Raw genomic sequence first — 19,006 nt, 5'->3', positions numbered from 1 at the left:
CCGCGGTTAAAGTGCAGCCTGATCAGAGCGTCTCACTGTAGTTCTCAGTGTTACTGAGATCTTACAGCGCGGCAACCTCTCCGAGATTTTGCGGGATTTGAAACCTGATAAGGGTGGATGAGCAGAGATGGGTATCACACGCCTGGAACCAAACCGAGTACAGCCGAGTCGAGTCGAGCAGAATAGTGCTGGTTCTGTGTAGTAGAAAAGTGCTCTAAGATTTTAGTGGTACTCCTACTCTTAATGGTACTGCTTACTAGCCTGATAGGTTAATGGTATTCTTATTATTTTTAATGTTTTGTTTTTTTGTGGTGTGCAGTAGCTCTGCGGGAGCACCCCCAATTTCTTTGTCCCGCCCCTCTACCCCATACAATGACAATAAAGACTATTCTATTCTATCAGTACTTCTGTTGTGAGAAAACACTCCGCATGCAGCCTGAGACAAACAGAGAGAGAGAGAGAGCGCTTGTTGTTCTGCAGCGTGAAAATGTGTCATTTTATTTTCCAGTACCGAAAGTGGTATTGCTAATGTCAGAACTTATCAATAACTGTAACTGAACTGGACAGCAGTGGGTAGTGCACGTGCAAGAGAGAGCTGCTCCACATGCAGGCTAAGAGAGATGGCAAGAGAAGTCTCTTTTACACAGCAAAAGTGCACCAATTTATTTCTTGTCCTGAAAGTAGTACTGTTAATGTCAGAGGTAGTCTTAAATCCTTTAGCACTGGAGGCTGTTTAATATCATGTTTCAGTACCCATCCCTACCCATGAGTATGCAGATTAACAATGGGTAGTGCAGGAAAACTCGCTTTGTGCTTTTATGACTACAGGAAGAAACTTCAGGCAGGTTACCATCTGCTTTGGCCATTCCCCAAGATAAAACAAAAAGCTCAACAAAAGATTGACAGAGCATACAATAAAATGGTAAATGGACTGCATTTATATAGCGCATTTCCATCTGCAGCAGATGCTCAAAGCGCTTTACAATAATGCCTCATATTCACCCCCACATGGGGGTGCTGCCATACAAAGTGCTCACTATACACTGGGAGCAACCTACTATCATACTAAAGCTCATGCCTATCAGAGTACACAGTGAGTGGAATCAGGTGGAGGGAGACTGAACGCATATGTGCGCGCGCGCACACACACACACAGCAGACAGCAACAAGATTCACGAGAGAATGGGATCCCATGAGATGACGGAGTAAGTTGCTACAACTTGCACAGCTGTAAGACTCCGTATGAAATATTTATTTATACAACAGTGATAGTAAGTAGCAACACCTGTTAGTGTGCCTTATGAACATTTGTTTTCTTTTTTTAACCATCCCCGGGCTGAAACAGACCCTTTTTCTTTAAAATACGCTTCAGAGTCTTCATGCACATAATCACATTATGTCTCACAGACAAAGCCTCCAGTATATTATTGTATGTGAGCCCCAGGTTAAAGTAAAACTTAATCAAGTTCTGGTTATCCATTACGTGCAATCCATCCAAACGATTCAACGAACCTGTGTGTCGCCAGGCTGGTTATTGTGAGGGAACGCAAAAGGCATTGCGAGAGAACACAATAATCTCAGGCCCAGATCCAGACCGGTTTGGACCGATGCAGTTGCTTCGGTCAGATTTTTTACGCATCATTCGTCATCGGTTAAAAAAAAAAATCTTGAATAATCCCGAATAGTGCATGTCCGCGGTGAACACAGCTTTTGATTTGATCCCACAACGCACCACCCAGGTGTACACAGGAAAATTCAAACCGGATCAAACAAACATAGCGTCAGTCCAGTCGAGTCGATGATCATGGCATCCAGGAAAAAAAGTTGTGCAAGGAAAATTGGGCACTTATTTCAGCAAGAAACGGTGAGTGGTTTATAAATAGTTTTCAGTCAATAGTGTGTTTGAAAGGCATTCTATGCACGCCTTTGATTCGCTGCAAGCCCGCTTCTTAACCCCTCTCAAAACCATTAAAATGCCGTGAGTAACTTTTGTGTGGATTAAAGTCACTAACTGGGACTCTTGTCTTATTGCAGTCAACAAACAAGACTCGTCCTCCGTTCCGTTGTCACAGCTCCAAATGCTGTGCGGCTCTCTGCCAAGACAGAGTCCGGTTGGTATTAATAACTTAAAAATGACTTAATAACTTAAAAATGAATTGCCGCTTTAAATAAAATGACACCTCTTACAAACGCTGTAATACAGACAAGAAAGTACAATCGATTAAAACATTTTTTCCTCCCAAAATGAGACATGCTGTATTTCTTTACAAATTACATCCTGACGTGAAGCACAGGAGCTGCAAGAGCTCAGCTCAGATATATGAAAAGACATTCATGCCAATAATGTCTGAAAGGAAATGCTTTTGACAAAAACTACAGATTTTGTTTATTCCAATATATGTCCAGAGATCAAGGATCCACCATGTCAATTTTTGTTATAGTGTTGTTTTTTTAGGACATCATATTTATACAAATAAGAAGTGTTCACTATGGTCCATGAAGTATAATAAATATATTAAAAGAAGTGTGACAGTGTATGTTGCACACGAATAAAAGAATGAAGATTATTGAATAACAAGACGCGTACAATTTTTATTTTATCATAGGGCAAAAATGCATCTGTCAGATTTTCACTCTGGATCCAGCCCTGAATCTGGGCAAAAAAAAATTTAGACATTTCCTCACCTCCGAAGCAACCTGTGTTAAGTTTTTTGTGAGCTGTTTTGAGGCTCCAATCTTACGAGTGCATTCACTCACCCTGTGTGTCTTTAATCCCCATAGTTCCTGGTTTCGGAGGCGAGCGTTCCACCTGGTCATAGTCCTTGAACCTTAGTAATCATTCTCCTTCAAGACTGGCATACTGCAGCTCCCTATTTTCACTGCCAGGAGATGGGCCATCTCTCCATACTGCAGGCACTCCAGCGCAGCACCTTTTATTTATTGTTTATAAATAAATATATTTTTCTTTGTACTCCTTCCCGTGTCCAGCTCCCTGTATTTGGGTCCATTGCCTGAAATGGACCGGTTCCATCCAGACCCCTAACCATAACACAAGACTTTTTCTTTTTTTTGAGTAAACTGCCTGTTGTAGAATTGATGCATTTATTTTTGGCATGTTTGCCCCCATCATTTGCAAGTGCATTCTTGGTTTGGAAGTGTTGTGGCCACCATATATTTTATGTCTGACTGCCAGTCAGCTAGATTAATAATTTTCAACCATTGCATTAAAACTTTGAATGATTGGTTTTATCAAGATCATGACCACCCCCCCACCCCCTTTAATTTTGCGTGTTGATTGATTGTTGACTTTCTTTATCATAGCAGGGTGGCATATGTTTTAGTTTTCAATCAGTTTCTAATACATCATGTACTTTCTAAACGCAGGGACTAGTACTGTGTGGGAGAATTAATCTGAGAGTACTGCACTGTAATACAATAAACAGGTGTTCCTATTGTTTTGCTCACTGAGTAAAAGCAAATTTGTAAAAATCAATGTTTGTCAAATCCAAAATCATCAGTTTATAGTTGGTATTCATCATTTCATGACTGTATTTTTTAAACATACATTTTGAAGATGCAGATGTGTTGACCATGCAGGGTGTGGAGGAATAGTTTTAATGGTGTCATACACACATACAAAATCATGAGAAACCGTCATTCCTTAACTACAGTTTGCTTTAAAACTTGTCATTTCCTGGGTTCTTTTAACGCACAAGCTTACCAGAGATCAAGACCCAGGGCCTGATGACAGAAAGGGCCCATGACGCATTGGGAAGGGTAGGGGGAGGACTTCACAGACAAAGAGAGAGAAAGTGAGGAAAAAGAATCATGCTTGATGTACTAAAATATAAGCTACTGTGATTGGCAGAAAAGATGCACAGTGATATAGGCTTGGTGATTCTTTGGGCGCTTAAGCATCAAAGAAATCCTAAGAGATTTTCCATAAAAGAATGAGGTACGAGGCTACTGCAAGAGATTTTAAAAGGTTTAAAAATCAATGACCATTTTCATGTCTGTTAACAAACAGAGCAAGGAGTTGTTCTGTAATGTATTGAACCAACAGTCCCTGCTGCGGACTTGTCTGCATGGGTTTGGCCTGCAGTAGAGGAAGGGATGGAAGAAAAACAATGAGATGGTGTGAAGGCCGAGGGAACGCTCACACTTCACCTGGCAGTGGCAGGGAGATGGTTATGAGGGTATTTCAAAATGTTCTCTGCCTCATTCGAGACTCAAGATGCGACCTTCTTCTGTGATGGGAAAACAAAGCTAGAACATCATTGACCCAAGTGCACTGAACTTAAATGAGACTATGTTGAAAAAAAAAGAGAGAAGAAATAATCTTATGTGACTCCTTCTGGGTGAGACTGACATTTTTTTTTTTAAGTACCCTCATACTTTCAAGAGGTGGGGATGGACTGGTTGCTTGTCAAGGTGATTCTGTAGCAGTTTAGATGTGTTGAGGGATGACACCAGCGCATGCTCCCAGACTTAAGGTGGTGCAATTCTGCTGCTGCTCTTCTTGTCTTGTTAAGATAAAATCTGTCCTTTTGCAGTTTGAGCAGCAAAACTAGAACAGTCCTGATCAGGCTGGGTCCACACGCAAGTCCTTTGGTAAAACTAAACCATGTCAGAAAACTGAAGCCAGTTTTTAAGAATGTCAAACTAGCAAATCTGATTGTCGGTGACTATACATAAGAGTCTGTTCTGCTTGTTACAATGATAATGGATGTCTTTGTGTTTTATCATGTGTAAATGCCTGCAGCACACTTTGTTTTTAGTTTAGGTTTTTTTTTTTTAAATAAATGCAATCAGCCTTTGCAGGCATCTGGAGGATATCAACTTTTTTATCAGCCTTTAAAATTTTGTTTTCACTCCTACTGGAGTGTTTTCACCAGAATATGTCATCTTAATTTGTTTGACATGTAAAGGCTGAAACTTTAAAGTTTTCCTACGTTAATCCTATTTGTCCAATAGGCGACTAAAACAAATAACGAATTTGATGTGTCCAGCTTGCGCAATGCTGTTTTATTAGAATAAAATAGAAGTGACAAGATGTCAGATGGCAGCAGATCGACACAAGAACACAGATGATAATTTGACCAGACAGAAATGTTTCTTTTGAGCCTTCCATTGAGACTCAATTCGCCTCATTGTGTTGCATTTCCACAGTGAAGAATGAACACATTTAAACCCCTGGTGATTTTAAATAGAATTACAGGTTGGCTATATTCACTTGTAATTCAGCAGTGATATGAATAATAGTATTTACAGTAATAATTGAGATTACAGACCTGTTTTTGTCTAATGTTTACCATCATAGTGTGTATACGCACATATATCTGTCTATCTATAAACACCATAGTTGGTATTGTAACTTTTTAAACTTTCCAGCCATTCATTCTTTTTTTGAAATTATCTTTTTATTTGGAGGAGCAAATATCCATCACATACATTTTACAGACTTAATTACTCAAGGACACAGAATGAAATAGATGGATTCAGGAAGTTTGAATGATTTGTCCATATTGCCCTCCTGGGATTTTTTTTTTCTTTTAAATTTTTAACATTAATTACAGGTATTCCAGTTGTAAACAATATCAAAACAGAACAAAACAGGGAAGCGCCCCACCTCAGACAATCACATCACAAAGTGGTAAGAGGGTAGATTCACATAAAGCATTAGTACCACTAAATTAAATCAGATCTGATTGGTTTCACATACTCGGTCCATTTGGTCCAGATCCTATAAAATTTTTTCTTTCTCAACTTTGAGGGAAAATGATATCTTCTGTGACATAAAACTCATTTTCAATCAACTCATCAATGGTGGGTGGTTCTACTCTTACCCATTTCCTTGTGATGGATTTCTTACAGGCTGTCAATAGTATAGCCAGCAGGTTTTTGTCTCTGACATCCCATGTTTCAAACAATAAATCACCCAAATACACAGGCACGGTTTTTGATGCAGGCGAAGCGCGCAGCCACCCGGGGCGCATTTTTCATGACACAAGGGGGCGGCACAAACACTTAAGAAAAAAAAATCATCATCTGCGCCGCAAAGCCGTTATCATGTCACTGTGTGGGGAATTAGCAAATTGGCACTCCCTCCCTGCAGCTGTTGGCGCCCCTGCTTGCTGTGGTGCACAGAACAGAACAAGTGTAAAAGGTTCAGTGGTTGTCTCCTGCGTTGTCCTCTGGGACAGGTGCTCTCCTGCCCTGTGCTTTGCTCTGCTTTGAATACGGACGGAGTGAGGTGCTCCTGTTTCTCCACTGTTCCGCTCATCAGGATCCTGCTGTCCGGTGGCAAAGTCCACTTAGGACGCAGCACAGAACCAGAACTCTGCGCCCAGAAGAGGCGTTTGAAAGCAGACAGACAGGGTGTAAGAACAGGTTTGAATTTCACCAGAGAGGACAAACTGCCCACTCATGGAAAAAGGTTTGCAGAAAGGACAGCCTGCCTGCCTGTCAGGAAGGTTTAGAAATTGAGCTGCGTTCACATTACTAGCTGAAGTGACCTGAATCTGACCTTGTATTTTTGTGTGCCTGCATATGATACAGTATACACTTTAAAAAATTACAAAATATATGTACTTAATAAAAAATTTTGTTAACCATCACCACATAACCTGGTTGTTCAAGAAAATATATAGCTAATTTAACAAAATATACAAATAATTGTTTGGTATTTTACAGTATATTCTTTTTAATATTTAAACAACTGAGGTATGTTGGACCGGTTTACAAAATTACATTAAGTTAATACAGCAGAGTGAGAATGTGCCAAATCAAATTATTTGAGGTGACATTTTGGGCTCCTTACTGTTTTATGAGCCATCTGAACATCTCAAGTTTAATTTATGTGTTTTTCTTGTTACCTTCCTTTGCGTATGTGCTCAGAGATCAGCTTCAGTTCTGATTTCATTTTGCTTTCTTTTTCATCACTGGTGATATGACTGCTGTGAGATCAGATAATGGTCGCTTACAAACAGGAAAAAAACAAAAAAATATTCAGGAACAAATATCAGAAGGACACAGAAATGGCCAGAAGGAAAGTCAGTACTGCAGAATCACATCTACAACAGGCGTCTGTCTTCATATGTCAGAAATGTCAAAGAGGATGTAAATTTGGGCCACACAGTCAAACAAGATGATCCTTTGGTGCTACACCAACGTAAATATGACTGATGGTTGACAACAGATATAAATAAGTAGAAAATGGTGAGACCACTTTAAACCTTTAAAAATGCAGAACTGTTTTAGGTGGTTTTACAAACATCAAGCTAAATATTTAGCTAAATGTTGAGACAAATATGCACCTTAATATAAGTGCTAATCATTCCTCCCTAAAAGACAGTTTAATATAGTGTCTAGTGACAGACTAGCATGTGAGGGCATGTTTATTCAAATTTGCAATTCATGGATGTTTTGTATAAGAGTTATATTGTAGCCTGTAGGGATAGGTATCGAGAACCGGTTCCTTTCAGGTATCGTTAAGAAATGATTCGATCCACCGACATCAATAAGCTTTGCACTTAACGATTCTGTTATCGGTCCTTCAGAGTGGCCATTGTTTTGGGGGGTGTTTGTCAGGAAAATGGTCATTTCTCTACATTGATTACAGACCCTGCAGCGGGTTCGTAATCAACTTTTCTGCAGCGCGGCTTTGCTTTGAACCTTGAACCAATCGAAGCAGTGGTTCGCAGATTGAAGCAATGCTTCGATCTATTGCTTTGTTTATTCTTTCTTTCTTTCGCTTAATTTTCCCCTGCTAAAACCCTAACGAGCATACGTCTGTGAGTATTATTTACCTTTTCTATGTTAAACCGACCTGTTATGGTCTTCTGAAACAGTTGATAGATGTATTTTATAACTTAAAAACGGGAGCGATGCTAACACGTTAGCATGTCTATGGCATTTTCAATGTTAAAAGTTAGCATTAAGCAGTTGCAGCTGTCATCACGTTCGGGTGCATTTGTTTTCAAATTGTAATATTTCTTAAATTTATTTTTGTTTATATATTAATAATCTAATTATTATTATATACAATTTTAGGGCCCTGTCCCACTGGCGTTTAGGAGGATTTGCGGATGGAATGCGCACAAAAGTGGCCCACATCCCCCAAACAACCGCAATAACCGTGTAACATTCCTGTATGAGTCGGCCACCATCCGAACACGTCCGTGATCATCCACAGAGGCACGCATGTCCGCAGCCAGGATTTTTGAGCGGCTCAAAAATCCTGCTGCGGATGAGATCCGCATCACTGCCTGAACACATACTGAAGACATACGCAGGACATACACAACCAACGCGCCGCATATCCCCTGTCATCCGCTGATATCCGCAACCGACTGGTTGGCGCGGCTTGGCGGCGGACCTGGACAGCGTGCAAAACAGATATGACGCGTGCCCAGCACGGCTACATCACGGTCGCAAATGGTATGTCGCGCATGCAGACAGAGTGGGCATGGATGAAGCGAGTGCATCACGGCCGCTGTGCTCCTCATGGGGGTGCCTCCGCGGTCGCCTTCGCTTCTGTTCCCTGTTATATCCGCTTTTCTTCCTCATGTATTCGCTGATCCACATTTGTCATTTCCGCCCACCTTTGTTGTGGACGCTCAGCTTTTGTCTCCTCATTTCATGCGCAAATCCTCCTAAACGGCAGTGGGACAGGGCCCTTAGAGAAAGAGACAAAAAGAACCTGAATAGAAACACAACAGAAAATATAAAAGCAACTAACAATGAACATACATAAATAAATAAATACATACATACAGAATTAAATAAGTGTTTCCTGTGAACACCCAGTGACTCTTACACCTCCACTTCATCCCTGTCTTATTTAAGTTTGACAGTTTGTTTCGGTCAAGCCATATTTTCAATGTGTTAATTTCTTCAGTGATTTCCTCCAGAACTATCTGCCAAACTAGAAAACTGCTGCATCCTAGTAAGAGCAGAATACTACTGGAATGAATTTGAATAAGTTGTTTTTTTTTCTCACCTAAATGGATGATGCACTCAGTTTATTGTCTGGAATAGTCCCAGATTGCATTTCAGAGCTTCTAGAATTGAAACATTTTCGTGTGGGTGGTGTTGGGGGGTAATTTTGGGTTTCATCTTTTTTTGTTTTTCACCACTTTCATCCCTGAATTGTCAATCATAAGTCACATTTGTGCGGATTAAAGTCACTAACTGGGACTCCCGTCTTGTTGCGAGAAAGAAACGAGAATCGTCCTCCGCTCTGTTCACACAGCTCCAAAAGTTGCACGGCTCTCTGACGAGTCAAGTTAGAATGATAGAATCCAGTCTGAATTAATAACTTCAAAGTGAAACACTGTTTTGTTTATTTTTATTTATGTCCAGAGATCAAGGATACAGTGACCAATTTTATATTTGTTTACTTTAAGACTTAATGAAATACATAGAAAACCTGTAAAGCCTACTTTTAGTACAAAATTCATGAGGTATAGATAAGGGAATTGATAAGGAATGGGATCGATAAGCAGAATCGATAATGGCATCGATATCGATAAAATCTTATCAATACCCATCCTTAGTAGCCTGCAGTCTTTTGATCCAATTTCAGGTGCACTTCTAATATATATATATATATATATATATATATATATATATATATATATATATATATATATATATTTGTTTCATGCCCAGGGAGTAATTCAGTGTAGAACCGTCACTGCAAATACATAACTTCACATTTAAATGGAATATTTACACCAAATACATTTTTTATCCACCTTATGCCTGAGGGCGCTGCTGCAGAAGTGAATATGGGTGCGACTTAAGCGCCGTTTACACATAGATGGTAAGAGCTCCCGGAAGCGTCCCGGAAGAGTTTTTGGCCGTCTTAAGGATCAAATGCCGTTGTTGATGCTGGCACTAGGGGGCGTGGCTTAGTTCCGGCTTTACCGGGAATCGTCGAAAAAATTATTCAACAAATCGAATAATTCCGGGAGCACTCCCGGAGAATTCGCGTGACGACTGAGACAACGCGAACAACGGCGTTTGATACTTTTTAATCGCCGTTTCATCCTGCCCCTTCCTGTAGTGCCGCAGTTTACACTGCCGTAATTGGCGGCCGGCGTTGTATCCCTAACCAACGGCGTGTAAAACGGCGATAGAGCCCACATCGGCGTCCTCAAAGGCGTTTTAACCTGCGACAGAGGCAGACAAAACGGCGGCACTAGCAGATAGTACACCGTTCTAAACGCCACCTCCCGGTTAACGGCGTTCCAAACGACCGATAGGCGGCGGTCAGTATAAAAACGCTAGCGCGCTGCATGCAGGCCTCTCACTCGCGGCCAGCTCCAGATATTTTTGCAGAGAAGCTCCAGTATGCCTCCTAAAAGAAAATTGGCAGTGGCAAGGACTTACCAAGAGGTCTGGTTCAGAAGCAGAGGGATGGCCTGTGGTGGAGACGAGCAACACGTTGAGGAGGGGGAAAAGGAAGGAGAAGAAAAGGCTGAGGATGAGCTCCCTCCCCCTGCAGTGACAGAGGCATGTAGCCCTGCTGCTTCAGCCTATTACACTCTGAGGGCAGTGCCTATATGCAAAAGTTCCTGGAGTAACGCAGGATTTGCCTGGATAAAACCAGCTGTACACAGGGCATTATCGGTGGCAGCAGAACACGGCCGTTCTCACGCGCGTCTTAACCTGCGATTGTAAAGGACAGAACTGGGTATTAACCCCCATTGCCTGAAGTGTGCCGGATGCTACGGCGTCAAAACACCGCTTTATTCTGCGCTTCCCAGACTTCAAGAGCTCAAACTGACAGGACAGAGGATGAGAGCTGTCTGCCAGGACTCTCTGAGCTTTCCTCCTCATTCTGTCAGTGTAAATGTGGGCCAGAGGCTTCTGGGGTTGATTACATTCGGGAGTCCCTGGCAGCAGGGTTAATTCGTTCTTCATCCTCACCTGCAGGGGTGGGGTTCTTCTTTGTCAAAAAGAAGGATAAGACACTCCGTCCCTGTATTGATTACCGTGGTCTAAATGACGTCACCGTAAAGAACCATTATCCGTTGCCGCTCATTTCCTCTGCGTTTGAGTTGTTGGAGGGAGCCACGGTTTTTACTAAGCTTGACTTGCGTAATGCTTATCATTAGTCCGGATCAGACAAGGAGATGAGTGGAAAACAGCTTTTAATACCCCATCCGGTCATTATGAATACATGGTCATACCTTTTGGTCTTACCAACGCTCATGCCGTTTTTCAAAATTTAGTGAATGATGTGCTACGTGAATACCTTAATAAATTTGTCTTTGTACATTTGGACGATATTCTCATTTTCTCCTTGGATTTAGCTACGCATAAATGTCACGTACGCACGGTTTTACGAACCCTCCTGAATATTGAGCTTTTTATGAAAGCAGAGAAGTGTGAGTTTCACAAATCCACAGTTTCCTTTTTAGGCTTCATTATTTCTCAGGGAGAGATAAGGATGAATCCTGAGAAAGTGGCAGCAGTGCGGGATTGGCCAGTTCCCGTATCTCGGAAAGAGGTCCAACAGTTTTTAGGATTTGCACATTTCTATTGTAAGTTCATCCAGAATTTCAGTACAGTAGCGGCGCCACTGCATGCAGTCACCTCCTCCCTCCGTCCATTCGCCTGGACCCCGGAATGCGAAGAGGCATTCAGAACCTTAACACATCACTTTACTGCAGCCCCCATGCTACTCCTCCCTGACCCAGCTCGGCAGTTCGTGGTGGAAGTCGATGCCTCCAATATTGGGGTTGGGGCAGTCCTGTCTCAACGAAATTCTGCAGACGGTAGGTTGCACCCATGCGCCTACTTGTCCAAGAAACTGTCTCCGGCAGAACGGAATTACGGCATTGGCGACCGCGAACTGTTCGCGGTTAAAGTGGCCTTAGAGGAATGCGGCACTGGTTGGAGAGGGCACGATTCCGCTCACTGTCTATACCGACCACAAGAACCTCGAGTACCTTCGTTCGGCCAAACGTCTTAATTCCCGTCAGGCCAGGTGGGCAATATTTTTTAGTCAGTTCAATGTTTCACTATCCCATCGACCAGGCTCAAAAAAACGGAAAACCTTATGCCTTATCCCGTCAAGGGGACCCGGGTGACGCGCCCACCGATCCAGACGGCATCCTACCCGTGTCCTGCTTTGTGTCCGCACTTACATGGGACATTGAGTCAAGGGTTAAATCAGCATTGGACAAGGAACCTGCTCCTGCGGGTTGTCCACCTGGCCGTCCTTATGTTCCCGCAATACTTAGGGGAGATGTAATTTGATGGTGCCACGATAGCCGGTTGTTCTGCCATCTGGGAATCACAGTGATTCCCAGATGACAGTGATTTTGGTGGGCGGGACTTACTAGGGATGTGGCAGAATATGTAAATGCCTGTCAAGTATGCGCAACACAGAAATCCACCAACCACCCACCAGTGGGTGCCCTATTACTGTTACCGGTTCCAACTCGTCCATGGTTGCACATTACCTTAGACTTTGTTACTGGTCTTCCACCCTCAAAGGGTAACACTGTGATTCTAACAGTAGTCGATCGCTTGTCCAAAATGGTCCATTTTATCCCTTTGCCACGCCTCCCGTCTGCTAAGGAGACAGCGGAGGTCATGCTGTCACATATTTTCAAATTACATGGGTTACCACAGGATGTAGTGTCTGACCGGGGCCCACAGTTTGTGTCCCATTTCTGGAGGGAATGCTACCGTCTTCTCGGGATCACGTCAAGTCTAACCTCGGGCTACCATCCACAGGCCAATGGGCAGACGGAGCGATTTAACCAGGAATTAGAAAAGGGTCTCCGCATCCTCGCTTCCCAGCATCTGGCATCATGGTCGTCGCAACTCCCTTGGATAGAATTCGCTCACAATAGTTTGTCCTCCGGTTACTCCCTGTTCCAGGTTGTTTTCGGTCACCAACCTTCAGTTTTTCCCTTGGTTAACAATAGTTTGTCAGTTCCCTCGGCTCTTAGTCTCATCCTCCATTGCGAATGAACCTGGGAGCAGGCTAGGCGCGATCTGTTACGCTCTTCCGCAGTCTATAAAACCGCTGCGGATCGTAGAAGGTTCGCTATGCCGCCGTACACCCTCGGGCAGAAGGTATGGTTGTCCACGCGCCACTTGACCCTTCGGGGGGTTCCTAGGAAACTGACTCCCCGGTTTGTTGGTCCCTTCCTGGTGTCTAAAGTCATTAATCCTGTTTCCGTACATCTCCGCCTTCCCTGGTCCGTGCGTGTCCATCCCACTTTTCACATTAGTCAGGTCAAGCCTGTCCAGTCTAGTACATTGTGCCCTCCTGCCATATCCCCGTCTCCACCCGGTATGTGGATGGTGGCCCTGTTTTCACCGTGCGCCGCCTCTTGGACTCTCACCGTTGTGGGCACAGCATCCAGTATCTGGTTGATTGGGAGGGTTATGGCCCCGAGGAGCGGTCATGGGTTCCCTCCTGGTTTGTTTTGGACCCTGGTCTCATTCGGGCCTTTCATGCTGCTCACCCTGCCTCCCCGGGCCGTCAGGAGTCGGCCGTGGGGGCGGGGGTACTGTCAGGGTTTACGTGTTCTGTTGCAGGGGTTTTAGTTTGTTTTAATTCTCATCTTGTTTTTGTATTTCTTTTCTGTATTTTCTGGGATTGTGGGATTTTGTTGCTGGGGTCTGTCTGTGGTTCTCTCTCTCTTTCTCGGGCCACGCCCCTCTTCTGGTTCTTGTTATGCACACCTGTTTGTAATTTGCTGATTGCCACCTGGAGCTTTATTAGCTCACAGGTTGTGTTGGTTGTTTGCCAGTTTGTTGCGCCCTGGGCAACCATTGCTTTCTGTCACATTAAAGTGTTTTTGCAAACAGAGCTGTGAAAGTGAGTCTTGCAGTTGTCTCCTACCAAACCTGCCTGTCAACCACCGGAGAAGATAAAGATGATTGACAGCAGTGTCACCAGAACAGCAGGTATGATTTCACTCTAATATCCGGTTGTTAAGCTCTGACGTAACACATCACGTGATAAATCTGTTTCCAGGTCCAAAGACCTGCAAGTTTACAATTTAAGTTACGTCTGTATGATCCTTTTAAGGATCTACAGTTTAAGTTTAGTTTGTGTTTACAGTGTGCGCAAACCTCCGTCCCTCCCTTCTCCGCCTCCATCTGTTTCTAAGGTAAGAACACTAAATAAAACTTTTTTCTTTTACTTTATATATTTTATTGTGCACAGGTAAAATATGCATGTCTGTTTGTTAATAAAAAAATCATAATTTAGAGTGATTTGGGGATGTTTTACAAGGCTAGAACAGATTAAAATTATTTCAGTTATTTTCAATGGGGGAAATTCGTTTGAAATATGAGCAGATTGGCTTACGAGCTTGATCATGGAACAAATTAAACTTATAAATCAAGGTTCCAGTGTACTACTAAAATGTAATTTTTTTAATGCTTTTCATCACATTAATAAGAGACTGCATCCATGAGACCCTGAAAACTTGCTAAAACAAAAACTTGCTACATTTAACCTGCGTGGAATTTAATAAACGCAAACCAAATTTCAGACATTTTATATATATTACTCTGGAACAAAGAGGACAAGCAATGTTGTATAGGACAATAAAGAGGACGTTAAAGTGCAAACTTTACTTTCCCCTGAACGACATGAACAGGAAGCGATCGCAGATCACACCAACTCCCATTGACAATAACGGAGAAACAACCTGAGTTTCTGGCATTTTTACATAAAACAAACTCAGTAACAACGTCTAAAAACCCAGTTAATATATCCAGGAGAGTTTTAGGCACAATATACAATGAGTTTTATGCTGCGATGTTAATGCTGTTGTCCGTGTGCAATGGTTTAAGTGCAGCCTGATCAGAGGGTCTCAGTGCAGTTCTCAATGTTAATGACAGCGCGCCTTTTTTTGTTTGGACCGGGAAGTTGAAAATCACATGATGCGTTACATCACACTTAACAACTGGATTAATTATTAGCAACAACATGTATTACCCTTTTCTAAACTGTTAAACTGTAACGTGCATTTGGACTGCTGGTCAGTATGAACCTAAAAATGCCATCATTTCAGTACAGACATAAAATGTTCAACAATGCAATATTTTAATCTGAATTTAATATTGTAGCTATTATTTTGTACCAGGTTTTCTCTTGGTTTCTGGAGCACAGAGGTGATGCTGTTACCAGTGGGAAGTCATGGGGTTGATGGAAGGTTAATGGTGTAATTAAAGTGTTGTCATGAAAACACCAATATATCACTTCTTGATAATGATGTACTGTGTTGCTGCCCTCAGATGAACAAGATCAGATGGATCAGGGTGAGGAAGTCATGTGGACAGAGGATGACACCTGTTCAGAAGGGCTCACCACCAGGGCCACCACACCCTGTAGCTGACTGCATCTTAGAGAGTGATGCAGACTTCCGTCTGTATGCAGGGATTCCACTCACATAATTTCACCATCACTTCACCATTAGTGCCAGTTGTGGATCAAATTCTCTGATGAAACTAAGACAAAGCTTTGTCATGGTTGATTTGGCACACTGATTTAAAATATCACAAGCTCAAAACAGTGGGACTGTGGGTAGACATTGTGTGAGCACATGAAGGATCTCACTGTGTAACTGCCTCGTGAAACAATCAAAGCAACATTGCCAAAAGCTTTAAAAGAGCACGCTGCTAACACAACCTGTGCACACAGACAGTTTTACAAAAAGAAAAAAAAAAAAAAAAAATGGATTCAAGAAGTGAGTCATAAAGACGCTACTATGCAAATAACACAGCTAAGTATTTAGTGGCTGTTTCTCCATCTGGAGTAGTCATGTTTATTTCTGACGCTTATGGTGGAAAATGCAGTGGCATGTACATAACACAGACAATGTTTTTTGTTTTGTTTTGTTTTTTAATTATTATTTGGAACATATATTGACAATGTATTGAAAACACTGTTTTCCTTGTAACAATAAAATAGAAACAACTGAAAGTGTCTTCTTTCCCGCCTTCATTATTTTCCTTCACACAGTGCTCTTTTGTTGTCTGTAACACATTACACCTCTTAAGTGATGACTGTATTTTTTTAAGAGATTCAGATATTTGGGGCAAAGCAGAACCTTCTTTGCAACAAATTCATCCACTAATGTTGGAAGCATGTGAGAAAAGTAGAAATTCTGGAGGTGTTTCATGTGTCTGTAAAAACTGGGTCAAATGAAGTGTCCAACCGCAGGTAACCAGCTGCAGACAGACACATCACTGTCAACTGGACCTGGAGGAATGTAAAATAAAACGTAAAAATATGGCTTAGAATTTAGTTTAATCGGGGCTCACATGTATTCTGTCACATGAGTTCACACATTATAATTAACAAAATGTACTCACCTGGAGAGCTGCCCTGGTCTGTGATCCATGAACACCCTGCTGTTTATTTCACCTGACGCTGAAACTCAAATCCAGATGGAGACGGTGAAACTGGAGGTCTGAATGAACTCTGACCTGGTTATATTTGTCCATAAACAGTCTTCCTCTTGGTGCATATAAAAACAGCATGTTGTCTCCAAGAGATGTCTGTTTTTTTCTGTGGGGTTTTGGTCTGTCTCTGTTTATGTGACAGAAGTCTGAGTAATTAAAAAAAGACCATGAAGAAGACAGTGTTCTTGTCATTTCTGACTTCTGTGTTTGATCAACAAAAAAATGACAACAGTAGCAGGATTGGTTATCCAGTCACAGTAAACACCTTCACCCAGTTTGAAGACTGGTGTTGTGTTAAAGTGTCATCCTCCTCTAAGGTATAACTGAGTCCACACTCCTCAACCTCATCTATTAATCAAGATTTCTTGAACATTGTGAGATGGGCTATTTTGCTAATAATGAATAGATTTTATAATTTGTATTAATGTTATTTTATTGGATTATTGGGGTCTGAAATAGATACCATTGCATTTTGGAGCAGATCCCACATAAGGAAATGTTAAGAATTTTTTTTCTTTCCTTTATAAACAATATAAAATAAGGCGTTGATGCCTTTTAGGAAGTATGCATGCTAACAAGAGCCTTTCCTGTTGAGGATGGCATGAAGAATCACAGAATCCTATCTGCACTACTTCATTGTACATGTATGACATAACAGAAAGAATGTCCATCCTGACAGGACCAAATATGCAGGCCTCTGCCTGTGCAAACCCACATGTAGCCTGTAGGGGGCGCTCGTCAGCAGGGAGGCAATGACTGCAGTGGAAGGCTGAGTAGGCCTCGTTTTGGAAACAGTTACACTCTTAGCAAGCAGACACTCATCCACATTCACCGTCATATTGCCACAAGCACTCACACTTTGAGAGTCCTACCAAAATATTCCTGTGGAGCAGGTCTCGCTGGGTGTGTCTGGACCGCTGTGGACGCTCTCTCTCGGGTGTCTGAGGTTGACAGGAGAGTGACATTCTCCCTTTGGCCTAGATTCGGCCTTTCCCGTCTCTCCACTTGGCTGCTGTCTGGTAGCAGTCAGTGGATTTGGGCAGAAGATCCCTCATTGCTTCATGAAGCTATCTTCTGGAGGCTGCTGCGTCACTCCCGCTGCACCACTGGGCCACGAAAAGGAGCTAAGAAAAGGAGCGGTGTCATGGTAAATATTCAGAGGCACAAAACAACAATGCCGCCATTCCAGCAGACGGATGGATGGATGAGGCTTGTGCTGTTCCTGGATTTGCGGCCTAGCTGTTGCTGTGGTATTCAGGAAGTGGGTCTGGGAGACGGATCCTATGTTGTTACGTAATGAATAACCACCCCCTTCTCAACCAGAATCAGCTGAGAAGGCGGTATCCAGTATTCAGAGACTAATAATAGGCTGCCGTATCTAACAGTCAGGTATGCCTGCTTACGTTTGGGCGTAAAAACAATCGTCGAGGTGCTCTCTTCCAGAAAAGTCACCTGCACTTCACAACACACTGGAAAACATTCTTCCCTTAAAGAATTTTTCATGTTTGTCACTCTTTTTTCATTGCAATGCTTTTAAAGCAAGGGCAACACTTTCAGTATGTAGCTGTTTTGTACCATATGTCTCTGATCTACTACCACAGACTTTATAAAAATTAAAAACAGTGCATACCTTTGTCTTAGGTGACTGAAGCTTGCTTGTGCAGGTTTCAGGTGAGATAGGACGGTGTGGCAGCTGCCTTTTCAGACGTATTTGTATGAACTTTCAATCCATAATAAGTGCTTGTGTCTTTAGGCCTGGATACAGTGAGCAGCAGAATTTACAGCACTTGTTTTGCACACGTTACCCAAAGGTTTATTTACTTCAGCCTCCTCCTCTTCTTGTCAGCTGACTCTGGCTTTCATTGCCGTCGCGCGCCCTCTGTTGGCAGCACAGCTGCGGCCATCACTCCTTGTGAAAGTCATCGCTAGAGGGCGCAAGAGCAGCCGCGTTGACAACTGTAAACAGGAAGCACTGCATACAAAAAAAAAAAAGAAAAGAAAGAAAAATCTGAAGCAACAGTGACCGTCAAAAACAGGAAATACAATATTAAAGTACAACATCGTCAATGCCAATACAAAAATAAAAAAGAACGAAAAAAATGAAAGGAAAATGACACGAGAAAGTCTTGAAGATATAACAAAATTGCATAGATTAAAGACTGAATAAATTCAAATTAACAAATGACAACAGTTTACAATTATGGCATTTACTTTTTATGTGAAATTTGGTGAAAATGAATAAAGTAGAACTAGGAGTAGTGGTAGTAATAATACTAACAATAATAATAACAAAAACAACAAATAATTATATATTATTTTCAAATCATACAGTACATTCGGAAAGTATCCACACCACTTCACCTTTTTCCATATTTTGTTATGTTACAGCCTTATTCCAAAATGGAGTAAATTTATGTTCTCCCTCAGCATTCTATTCGCAACGACACCCTGTAATGACAACATGAAAAAAGTTTTTTTTTTTAATTTTGCAAATTTATTTAAAATAAAAAACGAAGAAATCATATGTACATATTCACAGCCTTTCCTCAATACTTTG

General features: G+C 42.0%; 1 protein-coding gene across 2 annotated transcripts in view; it reads right to left on the bottom strand.

Moving 5' to 3' along the window:
* zbtb38 (zinc finger and BTB domain containing 38) overlaps positions 1–18,292 on the bottom strand; it is a 31,009-nt gene extending 12,717 nt beyond the window's left edge. Inside the window, exons 1-2 of one of the 2 annotated variants that reach the window (XM_034168160.1) lie at positions 18,080–18,292; positions 17,322–17,573 (exon numbers count right to left, since the gene is read on the bottom strand). In XM_034168160.1, the coding sequence (XP_034024051.1) occupies positions 17,322–17,414 (93 nt within the window). In that variant the 5' untranslated portion in view covers positions 17,415–17,573; positions 18,080–18,292. Of the gene's footprint in view, positions 1–17,321; positions 17,757–18,079 lie in introns of those variants that run through there. The other variant, XM_034168161.1, reaches the window with a different exon arrangement.
* Positions 18,293–19,006: the final 714 nt, after the last annotated feature.

The sequence above is a fragment of the Thalassophryne amazonica genome, chromosome 4 (assembly GCF_902500255.1).
Source record: "Thalassophryne amazonica chromosome 4, fThaAma1.1, whole genome shotgun sequence".
In the NCBI taxonomy this organism is placed as follows: Eukaryota; Metazoa; Chordata; class Actinopteri; order Batrachoidiformes; family Batrachoididae; genus Thalassophryne; species Thalassophryne amazonica.
Note: the sequence above shows the minus strand (reverse complement) of the source record. Positions and strands in the feature narration are given on the sequence as shown.